This window comes from Lepus europaeus, chromosome 5 (assembly GCF_033115175.1).
Source record: "Lepus europaeus isolate LE1 chromosome 5, mLepTim1.pri, whole genome shotgun sequence".
NCBI classification, from domain to species: Eukaryota; Metazoa; Chordata; class Mammalia; order Lagomorpha; family Leporidae; genus Lepus; species Lepus europaeus.
In genome coordinates, this window is record NC_084831.1 from 133,174,365 (window position 1) to 133,196,266 (window position 21,902).

At 46.1% G+C, this 21,902-nt stretch overlaps 1 protein-coding gene across 4 annotated transcripts in view; it reads left to right on the forward strand.

Moving 5' to 3' along the window:
* The window catches only part of MPZL1 (myelin protein zero like 1), a 65,803-nt gene that overhangs the window by 17,575 nt on the left and 26,326 nt on the right, over nt 1-21,902 (forward strand). For all 4 annotated transcript variants that reach the window (XM_062192690.1, XM_062192693.1, XM_062192692.1 and 1 more), the window contains exon 2: nt 19,389-19,555. In XM_062192690.1, coding sequence (XP_062048674.1) covers nt 19,389-19,555 — 167 coding nt within the window. The remainder of the gene's footprint in view (nt 1-19,388; nt 19,556-21,902) is intronic.

Here is a 21,902-nt window from a genome sequence, read left to right on the forward strand (position 1 = left end):
CACTATGCCACAGCGCCAGCCCCATATCATATTTCTTTCATACTTTACTAAACAGAAACTCTTGTTTTCAAATAAACAGATGTGATTCTTATTTTACGGTGCATGTCTTAGGTACTGAGCTGCATATCAGGATTGGGGGTCAAATTTGAGTAAAATCTGGAGTCTCGGGTGCCAAAGGCCTAGGAGAGACTGGGGAGCAGTTACTGAGAGGTGTTCTAGATAAATGACGATTTGGAAGACAACATCCTTCTCTTCCATTTCAGATGAAATAGCCATGGCCACAGGGTAGGGAGACTTGGCCACAGCGGCTGTCCTAGAGTTGTCTTGAAGGAAGAGTGGGAGGTGGCCTGATTTGAGTGGGTTTGTGGAGGAGGCGTTCAGACAGAGCAGCATGGACGAAGCATACGGTCATCATAAAGAGCACGCTGTGCTGGGAAAAAAGCAAGAAGCTTCATGTGGCAGAAATGTAGGCTCTGGGGTAGATGGGGAAGAGTGGTAAGCCCGCCGGAATGGCAGCCTGGAGCCAGCCTTCGAGGGGCTCCGTGTGTCCTACTGGGAAGCTGGTGCTGAGCTGGCGCCTGGGGTGCATTGTGTCAGCTGGGGGAGCAGGAGTGTGGATAATGCCGGATGCCAAGGAATATCTGCAGCGCAGAACTCTCTGGAAGGAGCTGCACCCCCATCCAGCTGGTCAGCGCAGAATCAGACCTGAACCGAGGGGCCTGTTTCCTTCGACTCCTGCTAGGGTTGGAGTTGAGGTGTGGTAGCCCGGGTTAGAAGCCTCATTCTGAGCTAGCTCTGTGACAGAGTTGTTGAAAATGGAGAAAGGCATTCAGAGGGCAATTTTAATCTATTTGGATGGAAACTTAGGAGTAGAGTATAGCTTTTCCTAATCGTCATTGATTCTTAAATTAAGGGTCACGTATTATTCTTTTAAATATCTTGTAGGGGCCAGCTTTGTGGTATAACAGGTTAGGCTGCCACCTGCAATGCCAACATCCCTTATGGGGACTGTTCAAGTCTCAGCTGCTCCACTTCTGATCCAGTTCCCTGCTGATGTACCTGGGAGCAGCAGAAGATGGACCCCAGTCCCTGGACCCCTGGACCCACATGGGAGACCTGGATGAAACTCTTGGATCCTGGCTTTGACCTAGCCCATCCTGGACCATTGCAGCCATTTAGGAAGTGAACCAGCAGATGGAAGATTTCTATCTGTCTGTCTGTCTCTCTCTCTCTCTCTAACTCTGCCTTTTAACTAAAGTAAATCTTTTTTTATGATTTATTTATTTCAAAGAGTTATAGAGCGAGGGAGAGGCAAAGAGAGAGAGAGAGAGAGATGTTCCATCTGCTGGTTCACTCCTGAAATGGCCACAACAGCCGGAGTTGGGCTGATCTGAAGCCAGGAGCCAGGAGCTTCTTCTGGGTCTCCCACGTGGGTGCAGGGACCCAAGGACTTGGGCCATCCTCCGCAGCTTTCCCAGGTGCGTTGGCAGGGAGCTGGATTGGAAGTGGAACATCTAGGTCACAAACAGCACGCATATGGGATGCAGTTGCTGCAGACTGGGGCTTTAACCTGCTGCACCACAGTGCTGACCTCAAGAAATAAATCCTTCTGAAAAAAAAAAAAATCTTGCAAATTATAACTTGTGACACAGGGAGCTATTATCACTAAATTTAAGGAAAAAATTTTTAAAAATTTATTTATTTATTTGAAAGGCAAAATTGCCCAGAGTTAGAGAGAGAAAGAGACAGACAGAGATCCTCCATCTGCTGATTAACTCCACAAATGGCTGTAACTGTGGGTGCTGGGCCACGCCAAAGCCAGGAGTCTGGAACTCCATTCAGGTCTCCCACAGGGTACACGGCCTCAAGGCCTTGGACCATCTTCCACTGCTTTCCCAGGTATTTTATTTGTTTCTTTGAGAGGCAGAATTACAGACACAGAGGTGGAGTCAGAGAGAAAGGTCTTCCATCTGCTGCTTCAGGAGCCAGGAGCTCCTTCCAGGTCTCCCACATGGTGCAGGGGCCCAAGCACTTGGGATATCCTCCCACTGCTTTCCCAGGCCACAGCAGAGAGCTGGATTGGAAGCAGAGCAGCCTGGACACAAACTGATGCCCATATGGGATGCTGGTGCCACAGGCAGAGGCTTAGTCTACTACACCATAGTGCTGGCCCCTGCTTCATATTCTCACCAGCAACACAGAGGATTTTAATTTCTCTACATACACTTCAGTGGGTGCTATTGTGTCTTCTATCTCTCTCTTTAAAGATTATTTATTTGAAAGGCAGAGTAAGAGAGGAGGAAGGGAGGATGGGAGGGAGGAGAGAGAGAAAGAGACAGAGAGAGAGAGAGAGAGAGAGATCTTTTATTTGCAGTTCACTGCCCAAATGCCCACAACAGCCAGGTTGGGCCAGGCTGAAGCCAGGAGCTGGGCATTCCATTCAGCTTTCGCACATGAGTGGCAGAAATCCCTGCACTTGGGCCATCATCTGCTGCCTCGCAGGTGCATTCGCAGGAAGCTGGATCAGAAGCAGAGTAGACGAGACGGGAACCAGGCACTCTGATAGGGGATTTGGGCATCCTGAGCAGTGGATTAAGCTGCTGCACTATAGCACCTGTCCCTGTCTCTCTGATTGCAGCCATCCTATTGAGTGTGAAGTTCTGATATCCATTTCCCTGATAACTAGTGTTATTGGACCATCTTTTTTTCCGCCCTCCTTATTGGCCTTTTGTATTTTTTGGGAAAATGTCTATTCAAATTATATACCCATTTTTAAATTGGTTTATTTATCTTTTCTTGTTGAATTTTTAAAAATAGTTATTTAGTTTTTGAAAGGCAGATAAAGAGAGAGAGAGAGATCTTCCATCTGCTGGTTCACTCTCCAAATGGCTGCAACAGCCAGGGCTGGACCAGGCTGCAGCAAGGAACCAGGAGCTTCTTCTCCCATGTGGGCGTGGGTGCCCAAGCACTTGGACCATCTTCTGCTGCTTTCCCAGGAACATTAGCAGGGAACTCGATTAGAAGTGGAGCAGCCGGGACTTGAACCAGCGCCCACATGGGATGCCGGCACTGCATGCGGGGGCTTAACCTTTTATGCCACAGCACCAGCCACTTCTCGTTGAATTATAAGAGTTCTTTATATGTCTAGGTACAAGTCCCTTATCATATATACAATTATTTTCTCCCATTTTGAGGATTGTCTTCTTGATTTCTCAACGGTTTGAAACCAAAAGCTTTTAATTTCAATTAAGTCCAATTTGTCTCTGTTTCCTTTTGTTGCTTCTGCTTTCCGTGTCATATCCCAGAGGCCATTGCCTAACACAGGATCACAAAGACTTAATCCTATGTTTGCTTTTAAGAATTTTACAGTTTTAGTTCTTTGATTTAAGTGCATGATCCATTTGAGTTAATTTTTGTCTGTAATGTCTCCATTTCACTCTCTTATTTAATAATATCTCTTAGAAGCGCCAGTGTTGTGGTGTAGCAGGTAAAGCTGCCGCCTGCAATGCTGGCATCCCATATAGGTGCCGATTCTTGTCCTGGCTGTTCTCCATCTGATCCAGCTCCCTGCTTATAGCCTGGGAAAAGCAGTGGAGGGGTAGCCCAAGTATTTGGGCCCCTGCTACGCATATGGGAGGCCTAGAAGAAACTCTTGGTTCCTGGCTTTAGCCTATCCCAGCACTGACTGTTGAAACCATCTGGGGAGTGAACCAGCAGATGAAAGCTATCTCCCTCTGTCTCTCTCTGTAACTCTGACTTTCAAATGAATAAATAAATCTTCAAAACAGATTAATATCTCTTGGAGATCTTTCCATACTAGTACTAAAAGGAAGTTCTTTCTTCCTTTAGAAGAATTCCCTCCTTCCTATGATACTATACTGTTCCTTTCTGTGGAAATACTCTGTGACTTATTTAAACACACCTCATTTCATGGGAATTTACGTCAACATTTGGGCTCGGAAATTATTTCAAAATGCCTTGTGGCTTGAAAAGTTATTTCCTATCAGCCGCCTTGCAATGCAGCTCTAGCCATTTGACAGACGCAGTTGTTCCAGGCAGCTCTTGCCACCCAGAAGACTTTCAATAAATGCCAGTCCTCAGGGGAACTCCAAGAAGTTCAGCTTTCATTACTTTGAAGGCGACAGCACGTTAGAAAACAGAATATTCTTTCAGTTATCTGAAAATACCTGGGAAAATCCCTTCTAGGAGCAAGGTCCTTCACGATGTTGTACCTTCTAAGCTGTATTGCCTTTCCAGTGACTTCACAGCCTTGCCTTCTTTTGTTCTTTGGTTGCATTGTGGTCTCTCTGCGTATTGAAGTCAGAGTGAGTAATAGTCTAAACTTCAGGCAGTACCGCCGGCCACTCAGTAAACCATAAAATATCCGGAGATTATGAAACTTGTGGGTTCCTTTGTTAACTAAAGAGGAAGTGTAGAGGAAAACCTTGAAATACACCAACACTTTATTAATCTGCAGAGGCTTATCTGGCCACTTGAAAGTAAACAGAAGGCCAGAGGGAAGCGGAGATTGACCTGACAAAGTCCACTGCTTCAAGTTCCCAGGCTTTGCTTGTAACGTAGGTCTTCGCGAAGACGTTGTTATGCGCTGATCAAATTCGCCAGGTCTCAGAAGAGAGCGCTTTGGGGAGTGTCCAACTGCTGTTCCTGTTCTCTGTGATCTAGATACCTTCAATGAGTTATCCTTTCTGGGGTGGAGATTTTGTTTGTTTGTTTTCATCTGTAAAGTGAATGTGAGCTGGACAGATGATCCAGCGGGACTATGCTGGATTAGGGCAGTGAATTAGGAGGTGACATTGGGCAGATGGGGGCAGTGCAGTCAGCTGGCGAGCTCCGAGTGGAGCAGATGGAGGGGAAGGTCAAGAGCATCTGGAAGAGTTCAGAACTCATCAGGGCCTGGGACATCTGGGTCGGGCAGAAACCCTACAGATTGCAATGGCCCCGAGGGCAGTCAGTACTCATTATATTGTGTTTCTAAGATCCTCACGAATCCCAGGTTACCAACTAAAGAGTAAACAAAACGCTGTCTTGTCTTTCTTTTCCATTTTCATTTGGATATGATTTCAGTATTATAGAAAAGTTGCAAAAGAATGTAAAGAATACCATCTCCTCTTCCCTCCACTTTCTCCAATGTTAGCATTTTATTACATCTGCTAAATCTCACTGTTCCCCTGTGTGAGAACAGCAGCAGGCCTGCTCCTGTCTCCCTAAATGCTTTAATGAGTGTCTCCTAAAGGCTAAGGCCACCCTCTTACACAACCACCGCGTAATGATCCACTTGGGACATGAGTCTCCACTGTTAATATTTTCCCCCCTTTTAAATTAGTAATTATTGGGGCCGGCGCTGTGGTGCAGTGGGTTAATGCCCTGGCCTGAAGCGCTGGCATCCCATATGGGTGCCGATTCTAGTCCTGTCTGCTCCTCTTCCGATCCAGCTCTCTGCTATGGCCTGGGAAAGCAGTAGAAGATGGCCCGAGTCCTTGGGCCCCTGCACCCACATGGGAGACCCAGAAGAAGCTCCTGGCTTCTGGCTTCAGATCTGTACAGCTCTGGCTGTTGCGGCCAGTTGGGGAGTGAACCATCGGATGGAGGACCTCTCTCTCTGCCTCACCTCTCTCTGTGTAACTTTGACTCTCAAATAAATAAATAAATTTTTAAAAAATTAGTAATTATTGTGTGGGGAATGATTTAAAATTTTGTAAATATCCTGTTTCTAACTTTCACTCCCTATGAAACAAGTGAAAACAATGTATTTTAGCAAGATTTTTGTCATGGGAAGCCACTGATTGAGGTTAGCATCACAGGTGGTCAAAGAATTCCCTAGCAGTAGAACACAGACAGGAGTGAGCAGAGTTAGGTTTAGTAAAATACACTGCAAGGGAGCAGTGGGAGAGCCGCTGACTGCTGCTTTGTGGATTGTAACCTGGGAGGTAGATATCTCAGGCAGATAGTGATTTCCCATTGCTGGGCATTTAAAAAAAAAAAAAGATTTATTTATTTATTTGGATGGCAGAGTTACGCAGAGGCAGAGAGAGAGAGAGAGAGAGATTTTCCATCTGCTGGTTCGCTCCCCAAATGGCTGCAACAGCTGGAGCTGCACTGATCTGAAGCCACGAGCCAGGAGTTTCTTCCAGGTCTCCCATGAGGGGCCCAAGGACCTGGGCCATCTTCTGCTGCTTTCACAGGTCATAGCAGAGAGCTGGATTGGAAGTGGAGCAGCCGGGACTCAAACTGGTACCCATATGGGATGCCGGCACTGTAGGCAGCAGCTTTACCCACTACACCACAGCGCCGACCCCAACAGGACATTTTTATTAGGGACTTCCTTATTGCCAGGGGCCAAGGAGACCGCCACAGTTTGTATTAAAATGGTTGTAGTGTTCTAAAAAATTAGTTCCAGGAGTGTGGAGCAGTCGTTTAACAAATACAATCATATATAAATCCTTATATACAATCATATATAAATCCTAATTGTTTCAAAAAATGAGACATATACAACAGTGTAGTTTTTTTTTTAAATTTGAAATGTACCTTTTTATTTAATTCAAACTGAAGTATGTTACTGTTGATTATAGTCACTCTGTCATGCAATGCATCTTTTTTTTTTTTTGGACAGGCAGAGTGAGAGAGAGAGAGAGACAGAGAGAAAGGTCTTCCTTTGCCGTTGGTTCATCCTCCGATGGCTGCCGCTGCCAGCGCATCTCGCTGATCCGAAGCCAGGAGCCAGGTGCTTCTCCTGGTCTCCCATGGGGTGCAGGGCCCAAGCACTTGGGCCATCCTCCACTGCACTCCCTGGCCACAGCAGAGAGCTGGCCTGGAAGAGGGGCAACCGGGACAGAATCCGGCGCCCCAACTGGGACTAGAACCTAGTGTGCCGGCGCCACTAGGCGGAGGATTAGCCTGTTGAGCCACGGTGCCAGCCTGACAGCGTAGTTTTTAAAAATATCCAGGCTTCTATGTGTAAAAACAATTCTATTTGTTAAAATTTCTTTGTTTGAGAGATGGCGAAAGGCTGACAGCGAGCTCCCATCCACGGTTCACTCCTCAAATGCCCACAACAGCCCGGACTGGGCCAGGATAAAGCCAGGATTTGGGAATTCAGTCTAGCTTCCCAATTTACTTGGACCATCACCACTGCCTCCCAGGGTCAACATTAGCAGCAAGTTGCAGTCAGTAGCCAGAGCTGGGAATTGAACTCAGGTAATTTCCATACGCGATGTTGGCATCTGAACAGTGATGCCAAATGCCTGCCCCGATATTGTTTTTGGAAGCCTTAGAGATGAGTGTCTGTAAGTCTGTTTTATCCAGTGTTGGGGACAGATTGAAACAAACAAAAATCCTTTGGGAAAAATGTTATTCCAGTGTCTCTTTTTCCCTCCTTTTTTTGTATATCTTAACATGTCCACCAAAAAGTTTACTTTTACTCAATCACCCTGCTTAAAAAATCTTCAGTGGTACCCACTTTCTCCAGGATCAAGTTCCAGCTTCTTTTTCTTTTCTTTTTTTTTTTTTAATGATTTATTTATTTATTTGAAAAACAGAGTTACAGAGAGGGAGAGGCAGAGAGAGAGAGAGAGAAGTCTTCCATCCACTGATTCACTCCCCAAATAGCCACATGGGTAGGGCTGGGCCAGACCGGAGCCAGGAGCAAGGAGCTTCTTCCAGGTCTCCTACATAGGTGCGAGGCCCAGGCACTTGGACCATCTTCCACTACTTTCCCAGGTGCATTAGCAGGAAGCTGGATCAGAAGTGAAGCAGCCAGTACTCGAACCTGTGTTCCTATGGGATGCAGGTGCTTCAGGCAGCAGTTTAACTTGCTTTCCCACAGCACAAGTCCCCGAATTCCAGCTTCTCATCCAAGCTCAGCCTGCTTTGTCAGCTTAAACGTTTTCTCCTACTCCAGCCAAATTAATCTACATAATTCATTTAAAAACATTATCTCATGTTTTCCTGTCTGCAAAATGCCCTTCCCATCTTCATTCTTTTCAACATTCCAGATGAACTTCAAGTACATCTCCTATAAAGCATTTCCTGACCTCCTCGTTTTTTGAACTTCAGCTTTTAATTAGCTACTTATGGTCTCTTTGCTTCTTATAGAGATAATTTAGTAGAAACTTCTATAGGGAAGATAAGGTTGTATAAACAAGTGAAACACAGACCAGATACTGTGTAACCCTGCTTCAACAGCCATTTTCCCACTCCCTGCATTATGCCTAGACATCGTGTGTCTGCACATAGTGTGTCTGCACACAGTATGCTTGCACACTGGAGGTACCCAGTGTTGGCTTTTTACATTCTTGTGTGTGTGTCCATGGTGCAATCTGATGGGAATGCATTCCCGTCAGAACCTAGCACTTATTACTGTTTAATAATTAAACTGCTTGATTAGCACTGTTGTCTTTTATTTAATAAAGCCCACATCTCTACAGGAGTGGGGGACAGATGTTTCCACTCCTCTCATATTTTATTTCCTGTCCCAGGGTGAGCATTTACACTTTGAACTCTTTCTGGCAGTGATAAAACTAGAGCTGATTCATCTGGACCTCTTATAGCTGGATTTTTCTGGGAGCCAGAAGCTTAACTGGTGTTCATTTAAGGTTGTGTCTTGTGTTGGAGGCGGGGGTAGAGGGGAATTACTGCTTATGCATTTCATTACCCATAACTTCACATTATAGGAATTTTAAAAAATTTGGCTGTTGTCTGCTCAGTCTTTTTGAACATTTTTTGGAAGCTTTCTGAGCATTAGAAGGGTAACCTAGGCCTGGGCACAAAAAGGCCAAGGAAGACACAGTTTGAGGCCAAGATGCGTTTTGGGTTCACCAGGGGAGCTCATGGCAATTGTAGTCCCAGGACCAAAAGTGAGATGCTGCTCATCACTGGAAAGGGCAGCTTCCATAGGCTGTAGCTGCGAAGCAGTGCATCAGGAATACTGAGTGGTGGGCAGGTGCAGAGGTGGTCAGTTCAGGGAAGGCTTTACCATAGCCATGTTCAGGCAGAGTCTTGAAATCCTGTGGTGTTACCAAGGTGAGCCTCAGTAGACTAGGGCGTCAGGTGCCCGGAGAAATGACCCCACACCGATGCCGGCTCAGCAGCAGTGGCCCTGGCCAGGTGGAAGGCGAGGGAAGGGGGCGTTGCACTGAAGAGCCCAGTGTGCCAGGCTGAGGATTGTGGCCCACTGGATGAGCTTTAAGCAAGACATTGACATGCACAAGTCTGCATGGCGTTCAAATTAAGAACCTGCCCAAAGCATAACCCCATAGTCGCCACAGCTCTGAGAATGCCCACAGCTCTAAAAAAAAAAAAAAAAGAAGGCACTTTTACAATTGGCCCTGCATATCTATGGATTCAGCCAACCCCCATGAAAGGTGTTTTGGAGGGGAATTACATCTGTACTAAATACATGCAAGCATTTTTCTTGTCATTATTCCCTAAATAATATGGCGTAACAACTGTTTACATAGCATTTACACCTTGTAAGGTTTATATGTATGTGTGCTGCCGAAGCGAGCGTTATAAGGTTTATATGTAATCTAGAGATCATTTAAAGTACACAGGGCGGGGGGCGGGGAGTGCACAGGCTCTATGCAAATACTACTGTGTTTTGCATAAGGAACTTGAGCCTCTGAGGATTTATGTGTGTAAGGGGATCCCGGAACCGATCCCCACAGATGCAGAGGAACTATGAAATTTCTTCCGCCGTTTGATTCACTTCCCCTTGCGGTTAAGGTATGGTGAGTCTCTCTGTCCAGCCTCGGCTGCTGTGGCGGCAGACTGGTTTTCCATCCCTGCAGTAGACGTGAACTATCAAAACCAAGCAGTGCGGTGGTTTTCAAGTTCCCTTCAGTAGTCCTGCGGATTCTGGCCACAGTGCTCTAGAGCCTCCTAAAGCTTGGTGCAGTTTCATTTATTTCTTTTTCAAGACTTATGTATTTGAAAGGGAGAGTGAGAGTGACAGTGAGAGCGTGAGAGAGAGAGAGAGAGGAGAGAGAGATCTTCCATCTGCTGGTTTACTTCCCAAATGGCCACAACATCTTGGGCTGGTCCATGCTGAAGCCAGGAGCCCAGGTCTCCCACACAGGTGGCAGATGCCCAAGTACTATGCCATCTTCCATTGCTTTCCTGGCTCATTAGCAGGGAGCTGGATCAGAAGCCGAGCAGTTAGGACTTGAACCAGCCCTCTGATATGAGATGCCGGCGTAGCAGGCGGTAGCTTTGCTCACTGTGCAATGCTGGCCCCCCTTTCATTTGTTTGTTAGGTATACTTGTAACCACTGAAATAAGAAAGGGCAACATACACACTTTGGAGAGTTTATGTATATTTGTGACTTTGGGACCTTGGAGACCTCTGCTGTGTAACTCAGTCTGCCAGTGTAGTCTTCAGAAGGCAGTAGGTTTTTGCAATTTCTGTGTAGATATTTAAACTTGTAAATGTGTTATTAGGAAGGCAGTAGAATATTACACCGGTCTTTTGAAAAATTCAAGTCCATGCTTATTTTACAGGTGAACATATACCTATACCTGAATTCAACGCCAGGTCAAACGCCAGTACAACTTGGCTCATCTACTTCAGATACACTCTTACTGTACAATAGTTTTGTGCATGAAGTCTCGCATTTCATTGGTGTGCTGGAAGCCAGCTACAGTTTAGAACTCCCTAAAGGCCTTTTAAAAATCCCGATGCCCAGGCCACACCCGTGCTCATTAAATCAGAACCCCTGGGGATTAGGGATATGACCCAGACATCAGTATTTTTGTTTCTTCCCTTTTTTTCTTTTCTTTTTTGAAAAGGGTATTTATTTATCTGAAAGAATGTCAGAGAAGGAGAGGCAGAGAGGTAGAAATCCTCCATCTGCTGGTTAACTCTCCAAATGGCTGCATGGTTAGGACTGGGCCAGGCCAAAGCAAGGAGCCAGGAGCTTCATCCATGTCTCTCACGTGGGTGCAGGGGCCCAAGGACCTGGGCCATCCTCTGCTGCCCTGCCTGGTGTATTAGCAGGGAGCTGGATTGGAAGCAGGGCAGCTGGGACTCAAACCGGCACCCACATGATATGCTGGCTATGCCACAGTGCCAGCCCTTCATTTTGAAAAGTTAATGTAATTTATTAATGTGAAGAGCAGAGACAAAGATAGATTTCTTACCTGCTGGTTTACTCCTCAAAATACCCATAACAGTTTGGGTTACTCCATCTGGATTTCCCCGTCAGTAGCAGAGACCAAGTACTTGAGCCATCTCAGCGTGTGCATTAGAAGGAAACTGGCATTAGGAGAGGAGCTGGACACTCCAACATAGGACGTGGGGCATCCTGAGCAGCAGCTTGACCTCTGAGCCAAACACCCACCCTTGCTTGATTGTTTGGAGCCTTCAGTCTTGCCCTGGGGAAGTCTCCAGAATAGCACTGGTGCATCCCAAGGGCCAACACCAGGCCTGTGTCTGCTGCTGCACTGTAGATGTTTGTTTGTCTCCACTGGGTTGTTCCTACATCGGGCAGAGGCTAGTCCCAGCATGTGTTTGCAAGAATGAATGGTTGATTGAAAATACGAAAATAGTCACAGGAGAGAGAGAGATGAACAGTAGACACACAGAGGAGTGCAAAGAAGAAATCCCAGGGCTTGACGGACTCAAGTGATTTGTTCAATGACTGGCCCGATTCAGACCTTTTGAACATTTCTCAGTGGAGAAACAGAAAGTTCTTTGTTGGTGCAGAAAGGTTAAGGATGGAGAAGTGGCCAGCTGGACATGGATCATTGAGTGGAAGGAATTGATTCCAAACGGGATTTGGTAATTCTGTGGGTTAGCAAAAGTGCATGGATTTTAAGAAATTGAGTATTTTGGACCCAGCGTTGTCATATAGCGGGTTAAGCCGCTGCATGCAGTGCTGGCATCCTGTATGGGCTGCTGGTTCGAATCCCAGCTTCTCCACTTTCAATCCAGCTCCCTGCTAATGCACCTGGGAGGGCAACAGAGGAATGACCCAGGTCCCTGGGCCATGCACCCACATGAGAGACCTGGGAGAAGCTCCTGGCTCCTGGCTTCAGCCTGGCCCAGTCCTAGTCATTGCAGCCATTTGAAGAGTGAATGGCCAACAGTGGATGGAACCCCCCCCCTCCCCCGCCCGGTAATTCTCTCTGTAAATAAAATAAATAAAAAAAGATGTGAGTGATTGAGAAGACGAGTTTCCTCTGTGCTTCTCATCTAAATAGGAAGAAGACTGTTGGGGGGAGTCCGTCTGACCCTCCTCTAAGACAGGCGGTGTCAGCATTCAGACCTGACCTCCAGCGGTCTCTGCAGACATTCTTTGCGCTGGGCCAACCAGGGTGACTCTGAGGGCTGAGCCTGTCTGAGTTGGGTTTGGTATGTTTCACTCTGTCTTTTCTCCTTTCATTCATGTATGTTTTCAAATAGATGTTTATTGGAGACGTTGCGAAAGGGGCAGGCACTTGTCAGGTACTGAGGGTAAGGTGGTGATCAAGGCAGACATGGTCTCCTGCTGACCGAAGGCTGCAGATAGCCAGCCATTCCAGTAGAGTGCGAAGAGAACGCTGACCCGGGAGGGATGGCAGGGTGCGCAGGGTGTGGAGGGAGGAAGTCACTTTGAGATTGCGGCCTGAAGCATGACGTCTACACAGAGAGTATACAGAGGAGTGTTCCTGAGGAATGAAAAGCTCAATTTATTAATACTCGGGGTTCCTTGAATGGAGTATGTTTTTGTAACTTCCTCCTCCTTTGTGCCATCAGCCAAGAGAAACCCGAAATAGCAGCTGGGCTTCCAGGACTAAAAGAGGCTGCCTCAGCTGCAGTGGCCTGGTCTGAAGAGAGGGTTGAAGCCTCTCACTGGTCAGGGGCAGCAAGACAGCTCTGCACCTGCAGGGTCTCCACTCACCATCACTGAACTGCTTTCACTTTATCCAGCCTGAAGGCAATAGCATGGGAGTCAGAGTTGACACTGGGAGGGGATCCTGTGTTGAATGCTTTGACGGAAGCATTCTGGAATTTGGAAAGTAGGGCTGGGTCCTGTGACACAGTAAGTTTATCTACCTCTTGGGATGTCTGCATCCCATGTCAGAGGGCACAGGATCAAGTCTTGCCTCTGCTTCCAATCCAGCTTCCTGCTAATACGCTGCCTGGGAGGCAGTAGGTGGTGGCTCAAGTACTTAGGCCCCTGCCACCCATGTGAGAGCCCTGGATGGAGTTGCTGGTTACAGGCTTCAGCCTAGGCCAACCCTGGCTGTTGTGAGCATTTAGGGAGTGAACAGTAGATGAAAGACTGTCTCTCTCCCTTCTCTCTCCCTCTCTCTCTCTCACACACACATACTGCTTTTCAAATAAAAATAATAAAAATTTTTAAAAAGTTTATACATTTTTGGCTTGAAAGTATGTATGTTGTATTTCCAAGCTTCCTCTGAATTTTTTTTTTAAAGATTTCATTTATTTATTTATTTGAAAGGCAGAGTTATAGATCCTCTGGATCTCCCACACAGGTACAGGGGCCCAAGGACTTGCGCCATCTTCTACTGCTTTCCCAGGCCATAAGCAGAGAGCTGGATTGGAAGAGGAGCAGCTGGAACATGACTGCACTCATATGGGATGCCGGCGCTGCAGCTGGAGGCTTAGCCTACTATGCCACAGTGCTGGCCCCCAAGAAATGTATATTTTTTAGAAAGTAAATTTTGAGGGCAGGCTTTTGGCACAGTAGATGAGATGCCTGTGTCCCAAATCAGAGTCCCTGAGCTCGGCTGCCAGCTCTGACTCCTGACTCCAGCTTCCTGCCAGTGCAGACCCTGGAGGCAGAGATGATGGCTCAAGTCATTGGGTTCCTGCCACCCATGTGCAAGACCTGGACTGGGTTCCCAGTGCCCTGGACATCTGGATATAGGCCCTTGAAGAGTGAGCCAGCATATTGGAGATCTCTCTGCCTCTCAAATGAATAAAGCATTTTTTTTTAAACAGATATATTTTTATCACATCCCTAATATCTTCCTTTTCTCCTTGAGAAAAAAAAGCTTTTATTGTGAAAAATGAAATATATACCGAAACATGCATGTAAAGCTTACAGAGTTAACTATTACAAGAGCACCCTCATGCTCACTGTCCAGCCTGGGCAGTAGAGCTTGCCCAGTGTGTGCGCCTTTTACATCCTGTCCCTGCCACCCTGCTCCAGGCGTGACCACGCTCTGGATTCTGTGTTTACTGTTCTCTTGCATTCCTTTCTTTTAATGTGTTCTAAAAGGTCATAGTTATGCTTGCATTAGGAGAAATTACAATATCAGACTGTTACTGCGTACCAACATAGAGCAAGATAGGCCAGAAAGCTGTTTAAATAAATTACTGGATTGTACTCTTTTGAGCAGGAGACTACTGGTAACATCAAAGTGCCTCAAAACAATTTTCAAAACAAAAGCCGCCTTTCAATGGCAAGGGAAGCCTTCACAGGGTTTGCTTAAAAGATAAGGTTTTTACAAACCAGGGTCCTGCAATTGGATGGAGCAGTAACATAACATGGAATTGCTTCAACCAGGAACAGTTTCAAGATCCCCACCGAGGCTGTGAAAATGTTCATTCATGATAATGCCGCGCCGGAATATTCCAAATGACTTTATGGTTTGAGAGTTTGAGTTTTCTTGGAGTAAGATCAGCTTGGCCTTGGGAGACATTAGTGACTTTGTAATACTTCAGCAATTCACAGTTTGGAAATAGGGAACAGCCTCTTGGGTGAGCCATTGGTGAACGCTTTTCCTTTGTGGTGATGATGTTTTGTGTTCCTGATGGGTGTTGTTTTGTGCTCCTTAGTGGCTCCCTCTTCTTTTCGTTTTTCTAAAACGTGCTTGTTAGCCATCCAAAATGTAAGAAAATCAAGTTTTGGGACTTGGAAGTGGTAGAACTGTCCCCTGGTCAGATGACCCCGGGCTCTGGTTCCTTGTCAGGTGATTCCACCGCCTTGGTTCATTTGGCTTAAGCTCCTTCGAGGAGGGCCAGGGTCACTTCCCTGGGCAATATAGTACTGTCTAGGAACCTTATTCTCCACACTACATTAAGAGAAGGGTTGTTTGGGTTTTGTTTGTTTGTTTTCTTGCTCTTTAAACTGTAACATAGTTCAGCAAGGTCTTCCACTCCTGCCTTCCCCAGGGAGAAAGTGAGCTCAGCTCCCATTACCAGGAAGGTTGAAGGTGGTGTGTAGCTCAGAATTCACATTTGGCAGGATTTGAAACATTTGTTCATCACTTCCTGTTTTTATTTTGTCTCCTTTCATCCTTGTGTTTTTGTTCCCACGCAGTCCACAGGGAACTCTTTCCCTTCCATCTGCAGTTTTTTGAACCGGAGCTTTAATGCGTTTCACAAGCATGCTGGCTATCCCGTCATTGTGAACCCCAGGCCTGAAAAAGCACCTATTTGGTATTTTACTGGATTAGTATTCCAGTCTTCAGTGACACGGAGTGTGGATTAGAGCAGTAAGTTCTGCAAATCCCAGTGTTCTTTGCATTTGCAGTTTTAGCCATTTTAACTCTCCCCTAAGAACAGCTCCCTTTTGTGACTCTGAAGATGAGCTGTCTGAGTTCCACAGTCATTTTACTGTGCATTTGCATAATACTCCTAGTCACTTAAAGAGGGTAGGAGGAGAGGGCCGGACAAAGCACACCATTCCCCATTGTTTGACACACAGCACACGGCTGTGCTTGGGCTGCATGGAGAGTAGTCCGGGTGTATCTTCTGGCATACTCTGTACCGGCAGGGGCGTTATGCCAAGGTGACCAGCATGGCCACTGCAGCGTGTTTGAGGGTAAAGGGTGGGAGATGAGGTCTGAGTGGTGGCTGGGAGTTCGTGTAGGGCTTTGGGGGCCACATGAGGACTGGCCTGACCTTGGCTGCTGTGGGGAGCCCTAGGAGGGTTTGAGCAGAGGAGTGATGTAATCCGACTTGGGTTTTAGCAAGAGCTCTCTGGTCTCCCTGGGGAGCCACCACAATTAAGTGAGTAAGGCTGGAAAAGAAAGACACCAGTGAGAAAGGCATTGAAGTGTCCAAGTGAAAGATGATGGTGGCTTGGACCAAGATGGTACCACCAGATAGGGCAGGGAGAGAGAAATTTCAAGATATATTTTGCCTATGGCTTAGAAGTAAGTTGTGTGAAGGAGGAGAAAGGAAAGATCCCAGGATTTTGGCCTCAGCCACTGGAGGGCTGGAGTTGCCATTTACTGCATTGTATGATGTACAGGACAGCTTCTCACAGCAAAGACTCATCCGACCTAAGACTGGTGTTGTGGCGTAGCGGGTAAAGCTGCCACATACAATGCCGGCATCCCATGTGGGTACCTGTTTGAGTCCCAGCTACTCCTCTTCCAGTCCAGCTGCAAGCTAATTAGCTCCAAGCTAATGCGCTTGGGGAAGCAGCAGAAGATGGCCCAAGTCCTTGGGCCCCTGGACCCATGTGGGCGACCTGGAAGAAGCTCCTGGCTTCAGCCTGTTGGCTTCAGCCTGAATCAGCTCCGGCCATTGCAGCCATCTGGGGAGTGAATCAACAGATGGAAGATTCTGTGTGTGTGTGTGTGTGTGTGTAAACTCTGCCTTTCAAATAAATAAATAAATCTTTAAAACAAAACCAAAAAGAATCACCTGATGCAATTATCAGCAGCGCCAAGACAGAGAAGCCTTGGTTTAGGGAATGACCGTAGGAATAGGTGGCTAGGGTAGACCTCCTCTTAGTGTGCCAGGGGTTTAAAAGGTTTATCTTAGAACTAACAGAGGCTTCAACAATTCTGGCAAGAGTAATGTTGCATAGAAGGATAGACAGCCACGGATGAGGGGAAGTTAGCTCACTGTGTGTGAAGCCTCCTTTCTTTAAAGGAGCTAGCTGATTGGAGAGAGGTGCAGTTCACCTTCCTGGTTCTAAGGGCTGCATGGCCTTTTTTCCCTTTGTTCTAAAGAGCCACTTAAGTCTATCTGAAATAGACTACCTGAAAGCCGGTTAGGGATCGATTGGGGTTTTTTTGCTCAAAATTCTGGGACTGTAAACTTGGACACTTGGCCTGGTTCCGCCTTGAAATAACGTCTCAGGGGCACCGTTCTCGAAGCCGGTTCCTGAGGCAGGGGTCTGGTTTACAACAACCTTTGGGAAGCCTGTGTGGCCTGTAGATTGCGGGGCTTCACGTGCAGTGCTCCTCAGCATGGAGGCAACCAGTCCAAGCCGCACAGAATGAGTCAGGGTTGCACAGCAGTGCTGTGTCCTGGCATCAGCTGTGCAGCTCGTCGGGTCTTGTGCTGCCCTTCATTTTGAACTCCTGGGCCCCAGGGCTACTTTTCTGCCTGCCCACAACAGTAAGGCATGTCTTTTGTTTGCTTCTCTTCTGAAAGAAGGGCTTGTGTTGAGGTCTGGACCACAAATAATAATCCATTGTTCCCTATAATAATAATCCACCCTCTTTAGCAGAAAAAAATTCTGCTGGATGCAGTGTGGCTATCAGTTTATTTAAAAGAATAGCCAAAAGTGCCCATTGTGTCCTGAGAATAAACATTTGGAAGATGGTTGGGAGGAGTGGGGGGTGCCCTTGTCCCCCCGCCCCCTGGAGCCACAGTTAAGCTCTCAAGAAGAAAACAATTCTGAAAATTACATTCTAAGAATAATTGGAACACTGCAGATATTTATTGCAGTGTTTCTTTTAAAAAATCTTCTCTTGCAGATGGGTGTTTTATGTTACCAACTTTAGGCCACATAAGTTTCTTGGTGACGTCATTTTGAACCTGGAAGTCTCTTTTTGAGTGAAGACTCTTATTTTAGCAGGAGTCCATAATTCCTGCAGTGGCCTCTGATTGCAGATGTTGAAGAAGAGCTATTTTTATGTTGCACGTGATGGAACACATTTTAATTGCTATGCTCTGGGCTTCAGCTAGCAGGAAACCTCAGGGGGCAGAATACAAACGTGACGGTGCGGTCAGTTGTTTCTTGAGGGCCGTGTACCTAACACACCATCAGTGAGATTTCGCAGATTATACAGTTTTCTGCCTCGAGTTTTTTCTAGAAAAAGAATCATAATACATTTGGCTTTAAAATGAAATGATGTCTTAGAAGAGTTTTAGTTGCTTTAAATATTGAAGATAGGGGCAGGCATCTGGGCCAGTTTACGATGCTTGCATCCTCCGTCAGAGAGCCTGGGCTCGATACTTGACTCCACTCCGGTTCCAGCTTCCTGCTAATGCACCCCTGGAGGCAGCAGCGATGGCTCCCGTAATTGAGTTTCTATCACCCGCGTGCAGAGAACTGGGTTGAGTTTCCACCTCCCGGCTTCAGCCCCCGCCACAGGCTGTTTCAGACATTTGGGGAGTGAACCAACATGAAAGCACTCAGTCCCTCTCTCTGCACCTCTCAGATAAATTAATTAATCAATTGATTGATTGATTTTAGAGAGATTTTAAATATCAAAGATTAAAAAAATTCCACGTGACAACAATTATGTATAACAGGTAAATGTGAGAACCATTTAAAGAAATAAAAATGTGACTGCCACATCATTAAAAACAAAACCATCAGGGTAGCAATGCAGTAGGCCTTCAATAAGTGAATAAAGTGGATGGAGCTGTAGATCAATGGAGAATTATTCAGCAATAAAAAGGGGTGAGATATCATGCCCCCAAAAGATATGGCGGAAGGGTGCCTGAATGCTGCTAAATGAAGGAAGCCCATCTGAAGAGGCTGCACAGTGTACGACTTCCAACTATGTAACACACAGGAAAAGGCAAACATACAGACGGTAAATGGCCATTGGTGGCCAGGGGCTTCAGAGGGATCAGTGGCTGGAGCACAGAGGATGTTTAGGCCAATGAAACTAGTCTGTGTGTTACGTTAATGGTAAATGCAGGCCATCATACATGTCTGTGGAGATCCATAGGCTGTGTAACAGAGTGAAACTAACAGTACTGTGTAGCTAACGATAATGTAACAATGTTGGATCTCATTAGAAACAAATACATCACACTAATGCCAGAGAAGCATAATAGAGGAAATGGACGTGTGTGTGTGTGTATGTGTGTGTGTGTGAGAGAGAGAGAGAGAGAGAGAGAAGGAATATGTGGGATCTCTTCCACTCAGTGTTTGCCAAAGTAAAAATGCTCTTAAAAATAGTCTTTCTAAGTTTAAAAACATAAATATTAAGTTAAAAATCTTACTAAGAAGTAAAAACTCAGATGTCAGCAATTATTCTATTTGTAGGAAGTACTTAGATACTGAATTACCTGCCAGAATCTATGGTATAATGGCATTGGATTACTGTATATATCTAGTCACTTCCTGTGTCTTTTCCCCATCTTCTCTATAAATATGCACAATGGTATTTATGCTAAGTTACTGAGTTCTACTTTAAAACCATCTGTGTTCTTTCTCTAGTGACAGCTGGAGTATCAGCCTTGGAGGTGTACACACCAAAAGAAATCTTCGTGGCAAATGGGACACAGGGGAGGCTTACGTGCAAGTTCAAGTCTACCAACACCACGAGCGGGCTGACCTCGGTCTCCTGGAGCTTCCAGCCAGAGGGGTCTGACACCACTGTGTCGGTAAGAATGCTTTAGTCTTACCTCACGAGTTTCTTTACTGCTGCAGTGGAATCAATTATCCATTATTCTCATTTCTCATTTCTAAAACGAGTGTATTTGTTGTGTATTATAGACTTCAAAGCCCTTTTCTTGCTTCAAACTACAGGAAAAAAATAAGTTCAGCATCTCTTAAAAGCAGCTTGTTTCCTTGTTTTTGCATATCATTCTGCCCTGGCCCATCTACCCCAGTTCCTCTTCAGCAAATCATTAAACTTTTCCTTGGCAAGTCATTAAGATTTTCAGAGCCTCACTTTCCTCATTTGTGAAATACCAGGCAGGTAAATCACACCTTGCAGAGCATTAGAATGTTGTCAGGAGACTTTTCCGTGAGTCTTTTTACATTTCTGCACGTCGCAAGCCGAAGCACCGGCTGTGTTGGTTCCAGACTTTTTATAAAGTTAGTGTCTATCTTAGAAGACAGAGATGGTGTTTGCCTCTACGGTAGAGGACAGATCCACTTACTGTCTAGTAGAGTAAAGATATTGTCTCCCTTCAGGGCAAATGTTAGAAATGCCTTTGGCCCATCTTAAAAAAAAAAACTGAAAAAATGGGCTTTGATGCAATGCTTCTTCGTGTGCAGCATCCACCTGATCCCTCCATGACCTCCTCATGGGACTTGTTGGCAAGAAGAATGGATGAACACGTGCTTCCTGCCACATCATAAGTAATAGTCCTTTGTCCCGGAGTCTTCTTCACGGAGTGAGGACCTCACAGGAGTCCATGTCTTCTGCCATCATCTGTGAACCTTTGTTAGCTTACAAGGAAGGTAAAATCTTAGACCCTTCACTTATTTATTTTTATTTATTTGAAAGGCAAAGTGATAGAGACAAAGACAGAGACCTTCAATTCCCCAAATGCCCACAACAGTTTTGGCCAGGCCAAAGCCAAGAGCTTGGACCTCCATCTGCATTTCCATGTGAGTGGCAGGGACCCAAATACTTGAACCATCATCGGATTCCCAAGATGCACAGTAGCAGGAAGCTGGATCAGAAACAGAGCAGGTAGGTATTTAAACCCAGGCAGTCTAATATAGGAAGCAGGGAGTCCAGGCGATGTCTTAACCTCTATCCCACAATGCCTACCCCACCTTTCACCTTTTTTTTTTTTTTTTTTTTAGGTTTATTTATTTGAAAGTCATAGTTACAGACACAGAGAGAGAATCTTCCGTCTGCTGATTCACTCCCCAGATGGCTGCAGTGCTGGAGCTGGGCTGGGCTGGGCTGGCTGGCTGAAACCAGGAGCCACTTCCAGGTGTCCCATGGGTGGCAGGGGCCCAGGCACCTGGCCGTACTCTGCTGCTCTCCCAGGACATTAGTCAGGAGCCAGATAGGAAGTGGAGCAGCTGGGACTCGAAACAGCACCCCATAGGAGATGCTGATATTGCAGGCGGGAGCATAACCCCTTGTGCTGAAATGCAAGTCCCTCCTTTCAAGGTTCTTACCAAGCATTTAGGCTATATTAAATTAAAGATATATTTGATAAATGGTAATAATAATAATTATCATTATTATTATTTGTCAGTGACCATTTAGGCATTGTAGAGGATAAACTATGGGAAGTGGAAGGTGGAGTTGGATACCGATTAAGAGGTCCAAGTTGATGACAACAGAAATCAGGTATTGGTGGTGGGAAATGAAGAGAAAAAAGAGACAGAGAGAAAGATGTAAGGTGGATTGACAAGGGAACTACACGGAGGAATCTAGGATTGTTCCAAAATACATGGTTTGGGAAACCAATAATGGCCGAATTAGTACATTTTGTGCTGCTGTAACAAAGCACCACAGACTGGGTAAAGAACTGAGATTTAATCCTTACACTTCTGGAGGCCTGGAAGTCCAAGATCAAGGGCCTGGCGTCTCCTAAGGGCCTTTTTACCATGCCATCCCATGATGGAGAGCAGAAGAGCCAGAGCGCAGCAAGCTCCCTCTGTCTGTCTTCGTGGTGGCCTCAGTCCACTCACGAGCATGGAACTCTAGTGACCCAAATACCCCCCACCAGGCGCCATCTCCCAGCACTTGCAATGAGGAAGAAGTTTCAACGTGAGTTCGAGAGGGAGCAAAAATGTTCCAATGAGAGCAGTGGCCGTCAGCCAGAACAGAGTTACAGGGGCAGGTGCTGTGGTGCAGAAGGATAATCCATGTCAGAGTGCCTGGGACTGAGTCCCAGCTACTCTGCTTCCGATCCATCTTCCTGCTGCTGTACCTGGGAAGCAGCATAGGATGGCTCAAACAGCTGAGTTCCTGCCACCCTAGTTCCTGACTCCAGGCTTTGGCCTGGCCTAGCCCCAGCTGTTGCAACCATTTGCGGA